This window comes from Acinonyx jubatus, chromosome A3 (assembly GCF_027475565.1).
Source record: "Acinonyx jubatus isolate Ajub_Pintada_27869175 chromosome A3, VMU_Ajub_asm_v1.0, whole genome shotgun sequence".
Classification (NCBI taxonomy): Eukaryota; Metazoa; Chordata; class Mammalia; order Carnivora; family Felidae; genus Acinonyx; species Acinonyx jubatus.
The window spans coordinates 62,200,971-62,221,971 of NC_069388.1; the positions used below are offsets into that span (position 1 = coordinate 62,200,971).

At 39.2% G+C, this 21,001-nt stretch overlaps 1 protein-coding gene across 10 annotated transcripts in view; it reads left to right on the top strand.

Annotated features, from left to right (window-relative positions):
* The window catches only part of PLEKHH2 (pleckstrin homology, MyTH4 and FERM domain containing H2), a 117,984-nt gene that overhangs the window by 50,558 nt on the left and 46,425 nt on the right, over nt 1-21,001 (top strand). For 9 of the 10 annotated variants that reach the window (XR_008289289.1, XR_008289290.1, XR_003424851.2 and 6 more), the window contains 8 exons: nt 1,848-1,923; nt 3,355-3,449; nt 4,039-4,183; nt 6,682-6,818; nt 6,920-7,030; nt 7,188-7,274; nt 9,580-9,738; nt 17,996-18,076. Coding sequence is in view for 7 of the 10 variants with exons in the window: in XM_027072564.2 (XP_026928365.1) it covers nt 1,848-1,923; nt 3,355-3,449; nt 4,039-4,183; nt 6,682-6,818; nt 6,920-7,030; nt 7,188-7,274; nt 9,580-9,738; nt 17,996-18,076 (891 nt within the window). In the remaining 3 variants the exon portion in view is untranslated. The remainder of the gene's footprint in view (nt 1-1,847; nt 1,924-3,354; nt 3,450-4,038; nt 4,184-6,681; nt 6,819-6,919; nt 7,031-7,187; nt 7,275-9,579; nt 9,739-17,995; nt 18,077-21,001) is intronic. The other variant, XM_027072563.2, reaches the window with a different exon arrangement.

The following is a 21,001-nucleotide window of genomic DNA, read 5'->3' on the forward strand; positions in this document are numbered from 1 at the left end:
TCTGCAGTTCATTATTAAATTCTGGATAGCGCAAAAAAGTGGACGTTATTGGCATGTGAATCTCTGGAATTCCAATTATGTTATCCTTCAGGCAGTGAGGATTTGAAATTTTTGCTTCTTTTATTATGTTGAGATTTTCGGAGATTTAGGTTAGGCTTTTCAAGTTCGTTTTTTTTGGCAAACCATTTTCCTACTCTTTTGCCTTTCTCTCTTCAATTTGTTCAATCCTGAAAAAGTAGTATTGCTTTTCAAAAGCCTTCTGGCAGGCTGGCCAAGTTTGAGATTTTATTTCAGCGTTTGTTAGGTATTTTCAGGTTTCAAGGAAAAGAGATGTATTCCAGTTGCCTCAATTTATGAGAGTGTATTTTAAGGATTTTTAAGAGTTTATTTGAAGGCATAGCCCATCCTTACCAAACTGGAATATCATTCAAAATACAGTAGTCACTGTAGTGGGAAAACATGTGATGTCGGCAGCACCTCTAATAGCCAACTCCTTAGAAACAGGTGACAGACACCCACTGTCTCAGCTTGTCCTGTCCCATCTGCATGACTCTCCTTGTCCTCTACTGCTATCTCCTCTCCTCCACGCTGTCATGCTTCCAGCTGCCTCTCATCTTCTTATTGCCCTGTGTTTACATATCTTTCTGTTCTGCCAACTCTGCTGTTCTTCGCTGTGTGTATATCTCATTCTCAAGGAAACCACATCTGGTTCGTTCACTCAGCCACTCTCCAAACTAAAGTGTCTCAGACAGTTAGGGATCTCATGCCTGTTACCTAACAGACCGCTGGCCAGTCCAGTCCCAAAGAGCACAGCCTTACTACCTGCTCTGCCTTGGTTCAGGCAACTGTGTCCAGGTTAGATGTGGTGCACAATTCAGGACACGGTGATTATCCATGAAGAACAACTTGGAATCCCTTTTCTCACAGAGTGCAGGGTGAATAACCTCTCCAGTACCCATTTCAGAGATTTCTCTCAAAGAAGAGAAAGCAAAATAATAACCTGCTTTTGGAATAAGATAATACGATAAATTCCATTGCCATTCTCAAATTCATTTATTATTTGGCCTTGGGTATTTTTTTTATTTTTTTTTGAATTTTTATTTATTTTGAGAGAGAGACAGAGTGTGAGCAGGGGAGGAGCTGAGGAGAGGGAGACACAGAATCTGAAGCAGGCTCCAGGCCCTGAGCTGTCAGCACAGAGCCTGATGCGGGGCTCGAATTCACGAACTGTGAGGTGATGACCTCAGGTGAAGTCAGACGCCTAACCGACTGAGCCGCCCAGGCGCCCCGAGCCTCACATATTTCTTGTACTTGATTGAAATGGACATTGAAATAAGAAGATGAAAGCACTTAAAGCTACTCTGTGATTTCTGACTTGAAGATTTTTCTCTTTTCTTTCAGCATACTCTAGAATAGTAGAATATTAAAGGTAATATTCATGTATAGTCAATGATTATGAATGCTTTCTAACCTCATGTTACAGCCGTTCAAGGTTTTCTGCGTTTTTTTCTTTAACTGTGTTTAGAATGGTAGAATACTAAACGTGGTGTTTATGTGCAATCAGTGACTATGAATAAGTTTTCTCTTACTTTTTTTCCTATCTCTTGAAAAGAATTCAAAATACCAAGCAAAAACTAGGGAACAAAGATAAATAATGGAATGACTAATGGATGGAAAACGTCTGGAGTGCTGTTCACGGTGGCATATTTGTGTTGGCACCGATGACAGTTTTATAATAATGCTCTGCTCTGGTGAATATTAAATGAAGAACAAATGAAAAACATGTGTATTGAAAGTAATCATTTCTTTGCTTTAAATATTCAGTTTAAATCTCTCTTTTACATTAGGAGAGCAGAATTTATGCTGTAGCCAAATCAGGTATTCGAATGTCTGAGGCCTTCAATATGGAGAATGTTAATAAAAGTAAGTGATTTTGCATGTTGCAATGTGGATGAACCTTGAGGACATAATGCTAAAGGAAATAAGCGAGTCATGAAAAGATAAATACTGTGTGATTCCACTTTTATGAGATCTCTGAAGTGGTCAAATTCATAGAAACAGGAAGTGGAGGGGTGGTGACCCCAGGCTGGGTGGTTGTGGGTGGGGGGGAATAGTTGCTTAATTGGCATAGTCTTTCAGATTTGCAAGATACAAAAGTTCTGGAGACTTGCTTCATAACAATGTGACTATAATTAACACTAACCGAACTATACACTTAAAAATAGTTAAAGTGGTCAATTTTATGTTGTGTTTTTTACTGCAATAAAACATGTTTAAACAAATAAGTGATTTTATATTGCCATTTCACTAACCAAGAATTGCCTAAATGTTTGAAGCCATTGGAGTAGATAGAATTATGTATTTCAGAAAATGATTTCTAAGGTTGCTGATTTACATTTTAAATTGCAATTTATTGTTACCCAATATAGGGGCACATATATGTTCAATTCTGATGCAGAAAGTACCTCTTTTTGTTTTTTATTTAAAAGAGGGTAAAGCAAACAAACTGTGAGTTTCAGCTGTTTAAAAATATCAGTCTCTATGTCCTTTTCTCCAGAGTTTAAAACTCACTCTCCCGTTGCTTTCCTTTCCTTTCCTTTCCTTTCCCTTCCCATCCCTTCCCTTCCCTTCCCTTCCCCTTTTCTTTCTTTCTTTCTTTCTTTCTTTCTTTCTTTCTTTCTTTCTTTCTTTCTTTCTTTCTTTCTTTCCTTTCTTCAAAAAATTTTTAAAGAAGCAATGTATTCCCAGTATGAAAAGTAAAACCGAACAACAGAAAACTGTATGGAATAAAAAGAGAAGTTTTCCTGTGGTTCTTTCCACTAGCTCCCTCCCTTTCCTACTACTGATCCATATCTTAGAGGCAACCATTGATGTTCTATTTCTTCTCAGCAATGTTCTATTCTTACCATTCAGGAAATTATATTCCTAAACTTTCAACATGAGGTTCACCTGATAAAAGCTTAAGCATGATGATGTTTTAACACCATGTCAGTAACAGGGCTATGAATAATTGGAGAATATCTTCATAGGGTACTGCTCACTGAATCAGCAGATGTTTGTGCTATTTCTGCCCAGCCTGACCTGCATAGAAATGCCTGCCGAAGAAATAAAAGCTATGATCCCTACTCTCAAAGAGCATGCAGTCTAGTTGGGGAAGTAACATACATGAGGAAATAATGAACCATGCAAGAGAGTATATCCTTACAGCAGACTATGTGAGAACAGTCATGTGTGTTAATCCAGCTTCTCTTTAATTGGAACTTTTGCTAGCTCACATTCATAAGAAATAGACCTAAGTGCTAGAGAGAAGTTTCTTGTTTTTTGTTTTTTAAATCACTTTGTCTTATCTTTCAGATTCTGCCCCTCTGCTCTCCTATACCACATCAGGACTCTATACCTCCCTGATATACAAGAATATGACAACCCCAGTGTATACAACTTTGAAGGGGGTAAGTCATTATTGTTACTGCTAAGCATGTGGTTCTCTTCATGGTGGATCGAGAAAACTGTTTATTTAAGCTCCAGATTCCATTCTTGACATTTTATACAGACTCTCCCTTTATAGGGAGTTTTAGACACTCACTCTAATATATCATAAAGAGAGAAGAAATGGAAAGATCCAGAGGAGATATTTATGCTTCTTAGAGTATTAGAGGTCTGGGCTCATTCTTGTTACACCCCGTGTGATTTTCCACCTCCTCCACGGTGGTTAATTGTTTAAAGGAAATACCACTATTAATGATGTAGGGAAAATTCCTAATTTGGCAAGATTTTTTTGTCACTGCCAGGGTTCCCTCCTCCTTGCTTGAAGTACCTAATTAAAATAAGTATTTTCAACTATTAACAGCCTATGTTTCCAGGAATCTTTTATATTTGACGAACGCCTTGCTAATTAGAATTTGGGATTTAACCACATGACTTTGATAATACCAAAAGATATTCTTGTATTCCCTTAAAAATCTTATTTTGTGACTCCTGGTGAAACATTCTATATCTAAAAAGAGAGGGACACAGATGGGCCGCTGTGCTTTTCTTTAGAAGGCAACCCAAATAAGCAGCAGCCCGTTCCTGGATGACTCATCTGGGTCAGAGGAAGAAGATAGTTCCAGATCCAGCTCCCGGACTTCGGAGTCAGACACGCGCAATCGAAGCGGGCCAGGCAGCCCCAGAGCAATGAAACGAGGTGAGGGAAAATCTCAGGCACACAAGACAACTCCAAATAAATCAGGGTATTTAATTCAGGATATTCTGGAATTTCATCCACCTAATAGGACTTTTTAAAAAAGCCAAAGTACTTGCTTGAAACCAAAGTGAAAAGAGAATTAGCCAAGACTGAGATGCTTATATTCTTGTCCTAGTTCTCTTCTTAATTTTTTTTTTATTCCATATAAGCCACATGATCTTTATTTTTTAACCTTATCCTATCTGTAAGAGAGAGATCACTTTATTATGGGAATAGAGTGAAATAATTGGCCAAAATGAGGTTTCTCTTTTATAGTTACCGTGTGGCATTTTGCATAATTTATGGGATAGACTTATTTCAGCTAAATTTGTTATGCTGCTAAATGGGAGAAAATACACCTAAAAATTTGGTGGTTAACCTGATATTAAGATGGAAACCAACAAAAACTTTACTTTGGGCATGTCTATGATTTTTAGTGGATTTTGAAGAAACTTTTGGCATAGGTAGAGGTTACAGAAAGAGATAATCACACTGAACGACACCTGAATTTTACAAAAGTAATGCGGCGTGCTCTGTTGGTTTTCAGATTATGTTCCACGGAACCCTTAGGTAATCCCCAGCCCCTCAACTTCAACTGGAACTGCTCAGCTTCCATAGGTTTTATTAAGCTTCGGGGCTGTCACTGGGGTCTTTACTCCTCCTATCTTAGCTCCCAGCAGCTGGTATTGGGTTACATCACACTTTTGCTCAAAACACTGCAAAGACCCATAATGGTTATAAGGTGTTACCTGACTCTTTTGTGCCTTTGATCTCATCTCCTTTCTCCTTCCTTACACCCTCTTGCTGTTCCTAGAACAGGCCAGGCATGCTTTTATTTCAGGACCTTCACACTGATTGTTTCCTTTACCTGCTTTTCTTCCCCCCAGATGTCTATAGGGCTGACTTGGGCGCATCCTACGGTGCTTTGCTCCAACGCTGCCTTCTCAGTGAGATCTACCCTGAGCACAGCATCCGAGTTGCAGTCCTTTGCTCTTCTCCATCTACTAACTCTTTCTATTCCCTCTAGTCTGCTCTGTTTTATTTTTTCACAGCACTTACTGCCTGTTTTTTTTTCTGTCTCTATCAACTAGACTCTATGTTCCATGAGGGCAGAGATTTTTCTATTTTATTGTCTGCTCTCTCCCTAACACCTGGGATAGTGCCTAGCACACTGGCCCTGGGGTCGGGCGCCCCAGGTTAGCACTCCAGCATTGCTCCTGCCCAGCTGTTTGACTTGGGATAAATGTTTTAGTTTAATCTCTGGACCTTGGTCTCCTTAGAGAATGAGGGCACCAATCAGGATGATCTCTGAGGTCCCTTATAAATCTAAGTTTCTGTTATTCTATGAAATATAAAGGTATTGCTACTATAACAACTATTACTTGTCTTTGTCAAATCGACAAGAAATTGATATAGTGACATTATCCTAACAAGTCCCTTAAATGTTAATAAACACTTTGAAAAATTGCTAGATATTGCAATGAATAATGATACAAATCTTTGATTTTATTTATTATGTTCAAAATTTCCAATTGTATTGACCCTCCAGATGTGGCTTGCAACTTGCTAGTCATTTTCTGAAACAGGCAAGTGAATTATTGTGACAATGTTCCCTTGAATTTTACTTTGTAGCTGCTGCCAAATGAAATAGTCTGTTTATATCTTTAAGTCTTATTGCTTCTTTTTTACAAAATATTTTTAAAATTTATAAGCTAATAGTATTGGACTTTCATGAAAAACACTACTGAAATTGTGAAGTTCTTTTTAATGTGAATTACTTTAGAAGTGGTTGCTGGGTGGCTCAGTCAGTTAAGCGTCCGACTCTTGGTCTCGGCTCAAGTCAGAATCTCACAATTTGTGGGTTTGAGCCCTGTGTCAGGCTCAGCACTGACAGCATGGAGCCTGCTTGGAATTCTGTCTCTCCCTCTGTCTCTGCCCCTCCCCCACTATTGCACATGCACACACCCTCTCTTTCTCTCTCAAAATAAACATTAAAAAGTAAAATAAATTAAAAGTGATTTCAACAACTAAGTGGTTTAAAATGTGATTGTACAACTCTTGATAAACTGAAATCAAACATTTGCTTGCCTTATATAAGTCAATATGTAAATACACATGTTTTTAGTCTTTAATAAAAGACATATTAGTATCTTTGCATGTATTTTATTATGTATATATATTGCACATAGTTTATGTATGTAAAATTAGCTGTGCTTGTGATCATACAAGAATATTATTTATATGCCTATGACTTCCTTGGAGGTTTGCATGATAATCCTTACCCTCTAGTTCTGTTTTTTGCTTTAAAAGTTCTTTATGGCCAAAGGTATGAGAATAAATATAGTCTAGGAGGGCTGATGATTTTGTGGAATACCTGTATTCCTTAGGAGAACTCACAGCTGGCATTTGGACCACCTGATTATTAAATATCGACCTAATTTATTTCTTTATTTATCTAGGTGTGTCTCTTTCTTCTGTGGCTTCCGAAAGTGACTATGCCATTCCCCCAGATGCTTACCCCACAGACACAGAATACTCACAGCCAGAGCAGAAGCTTCCTAAAACTTGCTCATCTTCCAGTGATAACGGGAAAAATGTAAACATTGATTCAGGTTTAAAAAAAAAAAAAATCAATGAATCTTCTTAGTTTGAGCCTCTAAAATGAAATTTAAATTTTTAAAATTTCTTTTTAATTAGGAACCCCTGGAAAAATCTGGCTATTTATTAAAAATGAGTGGTAAAGTCAAGACTTGGAAGAGGAGGTGGTTCGTTCTCAAAGGTGGTGAATTACTTTACTATAAATCTCCGGTGAGTGGAAAGCACTTACCCTTTAGAACTGAATTCCTCAAACTGTAAATCAAGCTCCTGATATTCTTTCCTGTAATGCAATTAATTATACAAAGCATTTCTTACTATTACTATTACAGGCAGTCCCTTTACGTTTCGTTTTCTTCCTTTCCTACAGAGTGACGTAATTAGAAAACCCCAGGGCCATATTGAACTTAGCGCAACCTGCAGTATTTTAAGAGGAGATAACAAACAAACAGTTCAGGTACTTTTTTTTTTTTTTTTTTTGCTTTTTCTTTTTTGTATCATGTAAAATTCAATTCCTTGGTTATCCAAGCTAATAGGAGATTGGATGATTCAATGTTTCTTTTTTTTTTTTTAATGTTTATTTATTTTTGAGACAGAGATAGAGCATGAACGGGGGAGTGTCAGAGAGAGAGGGAGACACAGAATCCGAAGCAGGCTCCAGGCTCTGAGCTGTCAGCACAGAGCCCGACGCAGGGCTCGAACTCACGGACCATGAGATCATGACCTGAGCCAAAGTCGGATGCTCAACCGACTGAGCCACCCAGGCGCCCCGATTCAATGTTTATTCACTTTGTGTTAAGTGTGATTCCTCAAAAATGTGTGAAACCCCAGGCCTTCTCAGTTCAAACTACATTATAAACAAGGTTTGTGTTAAGTAACTGTCCACTACCCTTCCTTTGCCCTTGTCCCTTACATTCTTCTTCCCCTATACTTCATCTTCCAGCTATTCTCAGCTCTTAACCTGTCCGGCTATTTTAGGGAAGGCTTATCTGAGAAATGAATTACCAATAAGATGTTATTAGTTTGATGTACTACTAAATTCAGGAGGGTTTGCATTTTGATAAAGAACCGGAAAATGCCATTTCTTCTATGAACTCCAGCTGTTGTAACACCTAAGTGGGAAAGATACTGGTGAGAAGAAGGCTGTCCTACCTCCTACCGAATCACACCCTAGACATAGCTGCTGGCCATTCACCCACACATAAAACCAGTCTTGCTAGAAATCTGTTAAATTTAAAACACAGGCTGTTGAGATAGTTTGGCATATGTGATTTAAATTCAGACACTTTAGGGGCGCCTGGGTGGCGCAGTCGGTTAAGCGTCCAACTTCAGCCAGGTCACGATCTCGCGGTCCGTGAGTTCGAGCCCCGTGTCAGGCCCTGGGCTGATGGCTCAGAGCCTGGAGCCTGTTTCTGATTCTGTGTCTCCCTCTTTCTCTGCCCCTCCCCCGTTCATGCTCTGTCTCTCTCTGTCCCAAAAATAAATAAACGTTGAAAAAAAAAATTTAAAAATAAATAAATAAATAAATTCAGACACTTTAGGGTGCCTGAGTGGCTCAGTCCGTTAAGTGTCCAACTTCAGCTCAGGTCATGATCTCCCAGTCTGTGAGTTTGAGCCCTGCATTGGGCTCCGTGCTGACAGCTCAGAGCCTGGAGCCTGCTTCGGATTCTGTGTCTCCCTCTCTGTCTGCCCCTCCCCTGCTTGTTCTCTCTCTCTCTCTCTCAAAAACGAATAAACATTAAAAGAAAATTAAAAATAAATAAATAAATTCAGATACTTTATCTGAAATACCTTCAATAATTAATATTTTCTTGGGGCTCATGGGTGGTTCAATCAGTTAAGCATCCACCCTCTGATTTCAGTTCAGGTCATGATCTCATGGTTCGTGGGTTCAGGCCCTGTGTTGGGCTCTGTGCTGACAGTGCAAAGCCTGCTTGGGATTCTTTCTCTCCCTCTCCCTTTCTGCCCCTTCCCAACTTTCTCTCTCTTAAAATAGATAAATTTAAAAATATTTTAAAAATAATAATTATTATTATTTTCTTATCTTGCTCCTTCAGAGGGTATAATGAACATTTATCAGAAAGGCTCATTGTGTATGTTTTCAGGAGATAATTAATACCTGAGAACTGCCCAAAAAAGTAGAAGGGAGAAAAGTAGAAGGAAAGCTTTGTCTGGAAGCATGGCAGATAAGAATAATCTACAAAGTTCTGAAATATTTGGAAATTTCAAAATGTGGTTCATTTGAGACTGAAAAATTGCTAATTCATAATATCTGATCACATGTTAGTTGTAAGAATTTCTCTTCTTTATAAGCAAGGACTTCTTATTTTATTTATAATTAATTTTTATTTCTATAACAAATAATTCCTCTTTATTTGCAAAAAATATATTATTTTATTACAGTCTCCAGTCATGCTACTGCTCACTTCAACAGCTGGGAGACTGTAGCACATTTAAAGGAGAAAAAGAAAACGTAACAAATAAGCAAGATAAAAAATGATGACGCGAAAGTTTAACACTCTGAAAAACTTTAAACTAAAGTGAAAACAATGATTTCAACACAAAGTTAATTATTGTAATTCTCACAATCTGGTTAAACTATTCTAAATTATCTGTGGAGTCATTTATTTAGCACCTAGGATTCAAGGTATGGCATGTTTGTTTCTATGTTAATTAATGTTGTTTTTAGGAGAGACAGGGAAATGCTAATAATCCTAAATCTTCAGAGTTTCCTTTCCTATCTCTTTCTCATCCCGTTCCAGCTGACCACTGAAAAACACACCTACTATCTGACTGCAGATTCTCCCAATATATTGGAAGAATGGATTAAAGTATTGCAGAATGTTCTCCGAGTACAAGCTGCCAACCCACATTTTCTGCAGCCTGAGGGCAAACCCACGGTGAAGGGATTGCTCACCAAGGTAGGAACTTTAGTACAGTGCAGTGTCCTGGGCAGCTGGGGAGTCAGCCCCACTGATCGTAAGTGGGTGTCAGAGAGTATGTGTATTGAAAATGTATATTATCTTGGGGTGGGAAGTGTCTTTTGCTTATGATGCCAAGTGTTCTAACCATCAAAAATTCCCTAAGCGGAATTTTGAAAAGACAGTTGAAAAGCTTGGGAAAGCATTTCAAATGTGTAAAAACCAAGCTTTTCTAATGAATAAGTAAAGGATAAATACCAACGTGGGGGGAAAGGAACAAAGGACACAATGGGAAAGAAGTAGAGCTGGTAGACGAAAAAATACAAACGATATTTTAAAAACTCTGGGAGCGCCAGGGTGGCTTAGCTGGTCAAGCGTCTGACTCTTGGTTTTGGCTCAGGTCGTGATCTCACAATTTGTGAGTTTTAACCCCGTATCGAGCTCTGCGCTGACAGGGAGGAGCCTGCTTGGAATTCTCTCTCTCTCCCTCTTTCTCTTCCTGCTTGCGCACTCTCTCTCAAAATAAATAAATAAACTTTAAAAAAATCTGGTCAAAGGGTGGATATTTTTTAAAATTATGAAACATAGTATTGACACAAAATGAGTGAGCTTATTACTTTAGAAGGCAATTTGGAAAAAAAAAAAGGAATTTGGCAGTGTCTTGATCCAAGTGTTAATTCAGTGAATGCTTTTGAATGAACAAATGAATGAATATTAAATGTTTAAAAACATTTATACAGACCTTTTCATTCAGCAATCTCAGTCCAAGAAATTTATACTTAGGAAATGGTTTTAATTTGCCAAATGTTTAAGTATAAGAATGTCTATCACAGCATGGTTTGTTTTTTTCCTATTTTTAAAAAATGAGATATAATTAGCATACACTAAAATGCAGATCTTAAATGTAGAGTTTGATGAGTTTTGACAAATATTTACAGTCACTCTGTCAAGATACAGAATGTTTCCATTGCCCCAGAAAGATTACATGCATGGCATGGTTTATAACAAAGACAAATTGGGATCAACTTAAATGTAGAGTAGGGGATAGTTTAAATAAGTACATATAATCAGATAATGCTTTACTATGCAGCCATTTTATTTATTTTTTATTTTTTAAAGTTTATTTATTTTGAGAGAAAGAGAGCACACATGAGTGAGGGAGGGCAGAGAGAGAGAGAATCCCAAGCAGGCCTTGTGCTGTCAGCTCAGAGCCCACTGCAGGGCTCGAACTCATGAACCGTGAGATCATGACCTGAGCAAAAATCAAGAGTCAGGCACTTAACCAACTGATCCACCCAGGCACTCCTACTATGCAGCCATTTTAAATATTGTAAAAGAATATTTAGTGCTATAGGAATATGTTATGACACACTGTTAGGTGATAAAATAAATAGAATGCAGTATTATATTATTATCCCACTTTATTATATGCATCTATAGGAAAAAGGTCTGAATATGAAATATACCAAGACATATTGGTTAGCGCTATGTGATTTTATTCTTGCTTAATTCTGTTTTCTAAGTTTTTTTAGAAAGAGTAAGAATCCTTGGGGCGCCTGGGTGGCTTGGTCGGTTAAGCATTCGACTTCGGGACTTCGGCTCAGGTCATGATCTCACGGTCCGTGAGTTCGAGCCCCGCATCGGGCTCTGTGCTGACCGCTCAGAGCCTGCAGCCTGTTTCAGATTCTGTGTCTCCCTCTGTCTCTGCTCCTCCCCTGTTCATGCTCTGTCTCTCTCTGTCTCAAAAATAAATAAACTTTGAAAAAAAAATGAAAAAAAAAAAGAAAGAGTAAGAATCCTAAGATAAATATTATTTTTAAACTTAAAAATTGGTCACTCTTAGAAAAATATAATAAAATATTTACGCATAAAGTATTACACACAAAAATAACCTCTGAGTAACCACTCATCCTTCATGTGCTTTGTTTACATAAGTTAAAAATTTAGATTTAGAAGAGTTATGTCACCATAGCTAGCATTAATGTGGGTGCTATTCAGTAATATTTACAAAGATTGACCAGCTACACCAAAAGTAGGAGAAAAAATTCACCGAGTTGTGCTCTGTTTTTTCCAAAATGTTACAGTACCATGAAAATATTTTTTCAGTTACTGATGACTTAGAAACTTCTTAGTATTATGCAAATATATACTTTCCAGTGAACACAGTGATGCTTTAAATCATATTCTTACTATAATTCATAATAACTAGTTGTCTTCCTGTTTCAAGGACCATGTGTATCAAACCCTTAGACTTTAATATGATCCTGTGGCTAAGGGTTGGTTACTTGTTCCACCGTGTGTTTGTTTGATTGTTTTTACTTTATCCACATGGCATTGTCAGTTTCTGCATATTACATTTCTGCTATTCCCTGCCTCCCATCTCATACTTGCATTTTAAATGAGCATAAGTAGATGTGATTATCAGATGACTAAACCATTTGGGTTTATAGACAGGATGCTTATTAGGTTTCCTTCCTACCATTTTCATGTCCACCCCCATATTGTCGCCCTCAGAGCCTTATAAGAGAAACTCTTGCCTCAGTTATTCTGAGTGACTTGTTCTGAGCTCACACTCAGGCTACAATTTAAGCTACTGCAGAACAGCACTTGAATACTTTGCAGGGGAGGACGTTTTCTCAGGCTGTCACGTTGTTATTAAGTACAGAAATATGTAGGTAGATATTAAGAACTTGACTAATTTGATTCTGGATATTCACTCTTGCAACTTTTAATACTTAGGAAGAACATTTTCTCTATAAAAAGTCATTTATTTAAAAAAAAAATTATTGAGTAGTTACCACATGCCAGCCAATGGGCTGGAGGATATCAACATGAATAGGCCATTGGCCCCTCCCCACCCCCCATTCCTCAAAGAGCCGCATAATCTATTGGGAAAGAAAGGGACGTAGCATATTATAATATGTACCAAGTGCAATTATGAGAGGCATGGTAAGGTCACAGGGAAATCTAATTTAGGCTGTGGGATCAGGAACAACTTCTCAGAGAAGATTTATTTGTGTTGAGTCTTCAGGGAAGAGAAGGAATCGTTACACCAAATGGAAATGGGCAGGGAAGGTATCCCAGGCTAGGAGACAGTGGGAACAAAGACAGTATCTCAAAGCGGTGCCATATACGCTGAAAACATGTCCTTTGGAGAACAAGGTGGAGGGGCCTGGTCATGGAGGGACTTTTTGTCTTGTTAAAGACTTTATTCTTCACCCTGAATGTGATGTGGAACCCTTCAGGTTTGTAACAGAGGCAGGGGCATGTTCATGTTGCTAATAGATCACTCTGCTGAGAGGAAGGTGGATTTGCAGGGGGCAAGGTGGAAAGAAGTTCTAAAAACAGTTAGCAGAAGTTGTTCTTGTGAAGGGGATGAGATGCTGAGCTGGTCATAGGGAAAGAGAAGAGAAGGTGAATTTAAATAATGAGAGGAGGTAAAGTCTTCAGTTAGATTGGTTGAATTCAGGGTTAGGAAGTGCAAATGGTTGGCTGGGTGAAAGATGGTGCCACATAAGACAGCTCAGGGAGGAGGAACAGTTTTAGGATAATTCAAAGGTTATTTTGGACCATGCCAATTTTTAGAGCTTTGAGGACACCTGAGTTAAGAAGTCCGTCAAGCAGTGCCAATGAGTCTACATCAGAGGAGGAGGCTGGGTTGGAGAGAAGAATTTGGGGAATTCTCAGCATGAATGTAGTGGTTGAATTCATGACGATGACAGAAGTCTCCCAGGGACACGTGTGTGGTGGAAGAGTGGGGGCCTCCTGCTGGAACACTGGGTTTTACAAAAGCTGAGAGCGTACAAAGGAGATATGCGAAGAGACCCTGGAAAGTAGTTAATGGGATTGTGGAAGTGGAGTGCGTGACCGGGTGGGAGGGGTCTGCAGGCAGTGGAGTGCTCGCAAGCAAGGCACATTGCAGTGTGTTGAAGGACAAAGGGTAGATGAGTAAGTGCAGTATCTGAGTTCAGAGTACTGTCCACCTGGTCCAGCACATTAGAAGGAATGAAGCTGAAGGGAACATGGTGTCAGGAGAGGCATTTTTAGGACAGGAAAGGCATACCTTGAGTTTGCAAACTGAGAGGAAGAAGCCAGGATGGGGAGAAGTGGGAAATGAAGCTCAAAAGAAGTAGGTGGGCGAGCATGGTTGGTTGGCATGGTAGGTGGGCATGGTGGAAGGGCATGGTGGGCGAGCACGGTGGAAGGACATGGTGGAAAGACATAGTGGGCAGTCATGGCAGGCGGGCATGGTAGGTGGGCATGGTGGAAGGACATGGTGGAAAGACATGGTGGGCAAGCATTGTGGGTGATCATGGTGGGCATGCATGGTAGGTGGGCATGGTGGGTGAGCATGGTGGGCAAGAATGGTGGAAGGGCATAGTGGGCAAGCATGTTGGGCAATCATGGCTGGCAGGCATGGTGGGTGGGCATGGTAGATGGGCATGGTGGAAGGGCATAGTGGAAGGACATGGTGGGTGATCATGGTGGGTATGCATGGTAGGCGGGCATGGTGGAAGGACATGGTGGGTGGGCATGGTGGAAGGACATGGTGGAAGGACATGGTGGGCAGGCATGGTGGAAGGGCATGGCAGAAGGACATGGTGGAAGGCCATAGTGGGCAAGTGTGGTGGTAGGCAAACTGGGGAGTCATGGTGAGTGGGCATGGTGGGTAGGGTGGAAGGGCTGGACTGGCAGAAAGGCGAGGAAGGATGAATATCTAAGTTTGTCGGGCATTGAATGAGATCACGCCTGATATCATCAATTTTCTTGATGAAGATTACTCCATAAGACAAAATTATGTAGTGAGAATGAGGGAAAGGATTGAGAATAATCAGGGACATAGGGATATACTCAAGGGCAAATAGAAAGATTGCTAAGTGTTACTAGGACCTACCTGACTTTAGTGATTGGAATTTGTTATTTTTCTCTTACATCTTCAGATGCCCAGAAATAGGAGCAGAGAATTTACATTGTAGCAATGTGAGGATAGTCATTTTTTTCTAATATTTTATTATGTAAATTTTCAATTATGCAGAAAAGTTGGAAGACAGTTTTACAGTGAACACCCATATTCCCACCACCTAGATTCTGTAATTAACTTTACTTGCTTTATACATGCCTATCAAGGTGATGATTTGAAATTAATGTTTCATTCTGGGCATTTTCAAACGTGTGGAAGTAGAAGGAATAATAACACGAACCTCATATATTTATCACTCAATTTTAAGTTGTTAACTATGGCTAATGTTATGGCAGAAAGCCCCCCATAACCTTCCCTCTCTCTTCCCACACTCTTCACTGGATTACCTAAAAGCAAATGGAGATGAAATTGTATTGAGTGTATATGTTCGAAGCAGAGAATGCAACACAATCCCAGCCCTTGGAGCAAGAGGTGTTTTGTGACCAAACCAGGACCCAAGATTGGGAGGAAGGGAAGAGAGGCCAGGAGAGAACTGATAAACTGGAATAAAATGGAAGAATCAGGGGACTTACTGTTTGGAAAGAGGTCAAAGAACAGGAGTGGTGTGAATAAGGAGAGAAGGAAGGAGGGGAAGAAGGTTGAGATCAGAGAATAAAATGTCAGTTTCAAAAGTGGAGCAGTTTCCAGTGAAGAAAAAAAGTCGAGGGTGTGGTGGAGGGGATGGAGGCACAAAAATGGAGGGACACCAAAAGTTAGTGGAAATGAAGAGAGCATGAAACTGTGAGTTAAGGATGTAGAGAGGCAGTGAGGGAAAGAGGCTAGGGCAAGAGCATGGGCGCAAGTCCTGGCTTTGCCACTTGCCCTTGTGTGACCTTGAATAGGTTGCTTGCAGGCTCTTTGCCTTACTGTCTTCATCTGTAAAGCAGAAGGATAATCATCGTGACAACCTCACAGGGTGTTGGGAGGATTGAAATTTTTTAAAATTTTTTAATGTTTATTTTTAAGAGAGAGAGAGAGAGAGAGAGAGAGAGAGAGAGAGTGTGTGTGTGTGTGTGTGTGTGTGTGTGTGTGTGTGTGTGTGTATGCGCGTGCGGGGGAGGGGCAGAGAGAGAGAGAGACACAGAATCTGAAGCAGGTTCCAGGCTCTGAGCTGTCAGCACAGAGCCTGACGTGGGGCTCGAACCCACGAGCTGCAAGATCATGACCTGAGCCGAAGTCGGATGCTTAACCAATTGAACCACCGAGGCACCCCGAGGATGAAATGAATTATTTAAGCTTATAAAGTGCTTTAGAACAGTGTCTGGCACATCATAAACACTCCCAAAACGCGAGGCATTATTATCACAAGACTTTCACCTCAATTTGGAAGTCAGCAACACTGGTGACAGGATTTATGGTGGAGAATGCTGGAGGCATGAATGTTTAGGAGACGAGAGACGACTGTGGCAGTTTATATTTTGTGTGATGACAGAGGCTAATCAGGGTATGATATACCGTGTCTTTAAAGTTTCAGACAGAACTGATAGGAAGTCCCTTTGTTATAGATTCAAGGTAAAAAAATGACTCAGTTACTTTGTTTGCCGAAGCCCTAGGGTTGGAGGTTGCCTTTAAATTTTTATGAGGATTCTTCTATCATAATTTGCTTTACTATGAGTTTTTCAGAATAAGTTAGAGTTTTAAGAAATTCTAATACAATCAGATGTACACATAAAGATAGACTGTGTTTTTAAAACACAGTTTTTACAGTGAATTGGCAATGGCCTTTGTTAACTTGTAGTTCTTCAAAGGTACACGTTGTGCTACTTGAAAGATAAATCATTTCAAAAGTATGCTCTCTACAGCCAGATGCATTGTACTCCAGTTTTGATGAGAGGCCCTTCTGGGTTTTGTTTGAAAGAAAGAAAGAAAGAAAGAAAGAAAGAAAGTTTAAAGGAAGGAAGGAAGGAAGGAAGGAAGGAAGGAAGGAAGGAAGGAAGGAAGGAAGGAAGAAAGAAACAATTGGGTGATACAAACTGTTTAAAACTTACAGGATATTTATCTGTAAATTTATGTTTCTAACTTTAATTAAACTGAAATATGTCTTGCCAAATGAAACCTTTTTTGTTTTTGCTCGAGCGAATTCTAAATCCATCAAACTGTTGGATGGTGGTGTTTGCTTAAGACCACAGCCCAAAGTCTGGCTATGTGTGTGGGTTTAAATAACATGTGGTTTTACTGCGCCTTATTCATAGTGAGGAAGGAAGCATTTATTGAGTAACTACTATTATCCTTTATTTACTTTTCTCCCTTGGTCATCACATCAGCCCAATAAGGTATACAATAATCCCACATTATGGACCAGAAGGCTGAAAGGTTAAGTCAGTTGCCTGAGGACATGCATCTAGCATGACGCAGAACTGCAGTTGAAGCTTTGGTCCATTTGACCTCAAAAAACAGGCCTTTTCAACTCGGGTGACTTGCCTCCTGTAAACTCTATTATGGAAGTTATTTCTTTTCTTCTCAGTGTATTCCTGTCAGAACAGTCCATTTCAGTGTAAGTCATTACAAGGGCCCTGTAAGACATGCATGCCTCCCACCCCCACCCTTCATGTCCCTTCCACGGCGACCTCTCGCCTCACTTGCTCAGTCTCAGACACACCATCTCTCGGCCATACCAGTGTTCTTCCCTCAGATGACTGTATGGCTCATCCACCTCCTTCAGAGCCTTGACTCAATGTCAGCAAGGCCTTCCTGAGTCCCTTCGCTTAAATTATAAAATGCACAGACCCTAGAGCAATCTCTAACTATTCAAAGTCAAGAGGTAGAATCAAATTCTGTCCAACTCACTTGACATATTTCCTGACACATAGGCAGTACTCAGTATATAATTACAGATTTTAATATTTTGGATGAATCCTTCTGGAGAAGGCATCAGATGTTTTGAAGAGTGAATCTTTAATATTTGGGAAAGCACTAGAATTTTTTTAGGTTTTAATCTTCTCATTTCTAACATTATTAGGGGGTTAACCCAGAGAGCCACACGATTACTGAAAATCTGTAAAACACAGAAATTATGAAATAAACTTACTTGTGAAATGGGCATCTTGTTTTGTTCGTCTTTGACGTCTTAGCCCTAGAGGCATCATACTTGACATACAGCAAAAATTTGTTAAGTGTTGAATGGTGAGTACTAAAGCCAAACAGGTAAATCTTAAACTGCATTTGGACAATCTAGTTGGAATATCTATACCTTGAGCGAACTGGATACGAGTACAGTTTCAGGTGGAGTGTATATGCTACACTTCACAGTGTCAGAGTTCTGAGCTACATTTGTAATTCTTTGAAATATGATTTCAGGTAAAGCATGGCTACTCCAAGAGAGTCTGGTGTACGCTTATAGGAAAAACATTGTATTATTTTCGTAGTCAAGAAGATAAGGTATGTATGTCTTTTTAATAAGCTGACTAGAGGCATTTCTTTGTTGTGGCTTAAATTTTCTCTTTCACTCTTCCGTTGCTAACAAAAACTTCAGAGTGTTTGATAAGGTTGAAATCTTGCAAAAATTTATTACTGGGGTAACCACACACCCACAAGGGTCTTGACTCTTAATTATAACTCTTGGCAACTTTTACTTAATGTATCTTTGTCTTAGAAGAGAAAAATCTTCCCCATTCTAAGCTGTCGATTTCTTACATTTGCCCAGGTTCTGAATGAAGGGAACAGCAAGATAGGAATGAAAATCTGGGGAGGGAAAAGATTCCAGTCCTGTCCCAGGCTCTCAAATCCCTAGATACCACTTATCTATCCATCCTCTACCTGTTTATATCCTTGTATTCATTTTTAAACTCATCTCATCCCCAAAAGAACTTGAGTTATCTCCAGTCATGAGTACACTTTCAGAGTACAAAGATGGGAGGGGTGCCTGGGTGGCTCAGTTGGTTAAGCATCCAACTCTTGGTTTCAGTTCAGGTCATGATCTCATGGTTCGTGGGATCAAGGCCCACATCAGACTCTTTGCTCACAGCGTGGAGCCTGCTTGGAATTCTCTCTCTCTCTCTCTCTCTCTCTCTCTCTCTCTCTCTCTCTCTCTCTCTCTCTCTCTCTCTCTCTCCCCCTGTCCCTCCCTTGCTCTCTCTCTCTCTCTCAAAAATACATAAATAAAAAAAAGAAAAAGATGGGATAGCTTTCACAGGTGAAGTGTATGCCTGGCTATCATTGTGGGTACTCCTCATCACCTTTGGATTACTGAAACTAAAAATTGGATCAACATGTGCCGAAAGTACTTGCATAAAATACTGATGCGAGCCCCACAGAAAGGCAGCTTGTGACTAATTTCTGCATCAATGAGACCAGGCTTCTTGATCCAGTGACCACGTCACGTAGGTCAGTTAGTTACTTCTCTGCTGCATTTTCACACTGCAGTCTCAGTTCCAACCAGCTATATTTAAAATGCATGCCTTTTTTCTCGATGTTGCTCATGGGATGGGAATTAACAGAGCTATTAAAAATTATACCTCCGAAGTAATGTAGGGAATGCTTACATAAGAATATAAAATAAGCACAATATAAAATTCTACATTCAGTATAATCCTGACCCAAAGCACAGAGGCAGTTCGTCCTCAACAGTTTAGGAGAAAGCTCTATGACTCTCACATCAGCCCACACATCTGACTGCAAGTGTCTCAAAAGAGTAACAACTTCTCCTTCCCCTTACGCTCCACACCTCATGTAGATTATCTCAGAGTCAGGCTCTAGCTGAGAACCCTGGAGGGAAGGGGATTCCGACAGATGTAGTTCCCAACTTCTCTTCTGCAGTTACAGGGAGATTTTAGGAGTGGATGGTTGGGGTGCTGAGTTTATAATTCTCAGGCCGGCACATCTATGTAAAAATATGCATAGCAGAAGATGGGAAAGAACTGTCCCAAAATATTGAGTAATTATCTGTGATGGTAGAATTTATGGATGATTTTTTACATTCTCTTTTCCTATATCTTTCTATACTTCCTATAATAAGCATTTGTTTTAAACATAGAAATTTATTTAAATTTTGCTAAAAGAGAACTTATTCTCACTAATGATTAGTAATAATGTAATAAAAGTGGATAAGGTTGGTCACAGAAGAAACGAGTCAGAAGAAGTAAATGGATGAGTAGAATTCCATTGTAATCACTAGAAAAGTATTGAGAATGCTTGTGAATCCATATAGACCTACTTCTTTTTGTGAGAGAGATGTTTCAGAAACAATTTGATTTTAATCTGGATTAGCGTCTTCTTTTATTCAGTCAAAATAGTTAAAAGCACTAGGTCTGTTTACTGTTTATGGAGGCTTGGTGAATCCTTTGGTTAAAATGAATAATGGTCTTTAAATATTCGGATGGATGAAACCTCGATTTTCATAGGGATATATCTAAAGCACACAATTAGGGTAGGATTGTCATATATTATCACAGTAGAATTAGTTTTCTTTTTCCCATTTTTAAAAGCTTGCTACTTATTATTACAAATCTTCTGCTATAAATGTATAATAAATATATTTAATAAATAAAATTGTATTTATTCAGTAAATTAAAAATAGTATTTATTATTTATTTATTTATTTATTTGGCTTTTCTTTTACTGCTTGTCTTTTTCTGAAAGTGTAGGTAAGTTAATTTTGCGTTTTTCCTTCAAAAGCAAATTTTCTTCATTCAGTGCCCAGAGTGCTTTGCACAGAGTGACTACCGAGAAAATACTTATTAATTTAATGAGAAGTCATGGCTTTCATGAAAGAGAACAAGTTTAATTAAATGAATTAAATCATTTTTTACTATTAATCAGCTATTAGGCAGATAATATTTCAGTTAAGATATACAGATAAGACCTCACTGAGAAGCTAATGTTTTAATTAGGCTCTGAAGGAAGTAAAAGAGTAGCCATGTGGATATTTCAGGCAATAACATGCTAGGCAGAGGGAATAGCAAATGTAAAGGCCCTGAGGCGGGAGCATGCCTCATGTATTTGAGGAGTAGTGAGACGGTCAGTGTTGATGTCAAGGTTTGGGACCTAAATAGCTGGAAAGATAATGTTGCCAACAACTTAGAGGAGACTGAGCAGAGTAGGTTGTTTGAGATGCTGTTAGACAGGTAAGTAGAGATAGTGAGTCTGTAGTTATAAACATGAGGACAGCTAATTATGCTGTCACGAAAACCATGAGCTTGGATGAGATCACCTGGAAAGTGAGTGCAGGTGGGAAGAGAGCCCCACACTGAGCCCTGGGCCTGAGCATGAAAATGGATATTGGTAAATATCCCTAGGTTAGAATAAACATTTTCAAACTGCAATTGCAAACCTGATAAAATATTTTAGAAGCTGTAAATCTGAAGC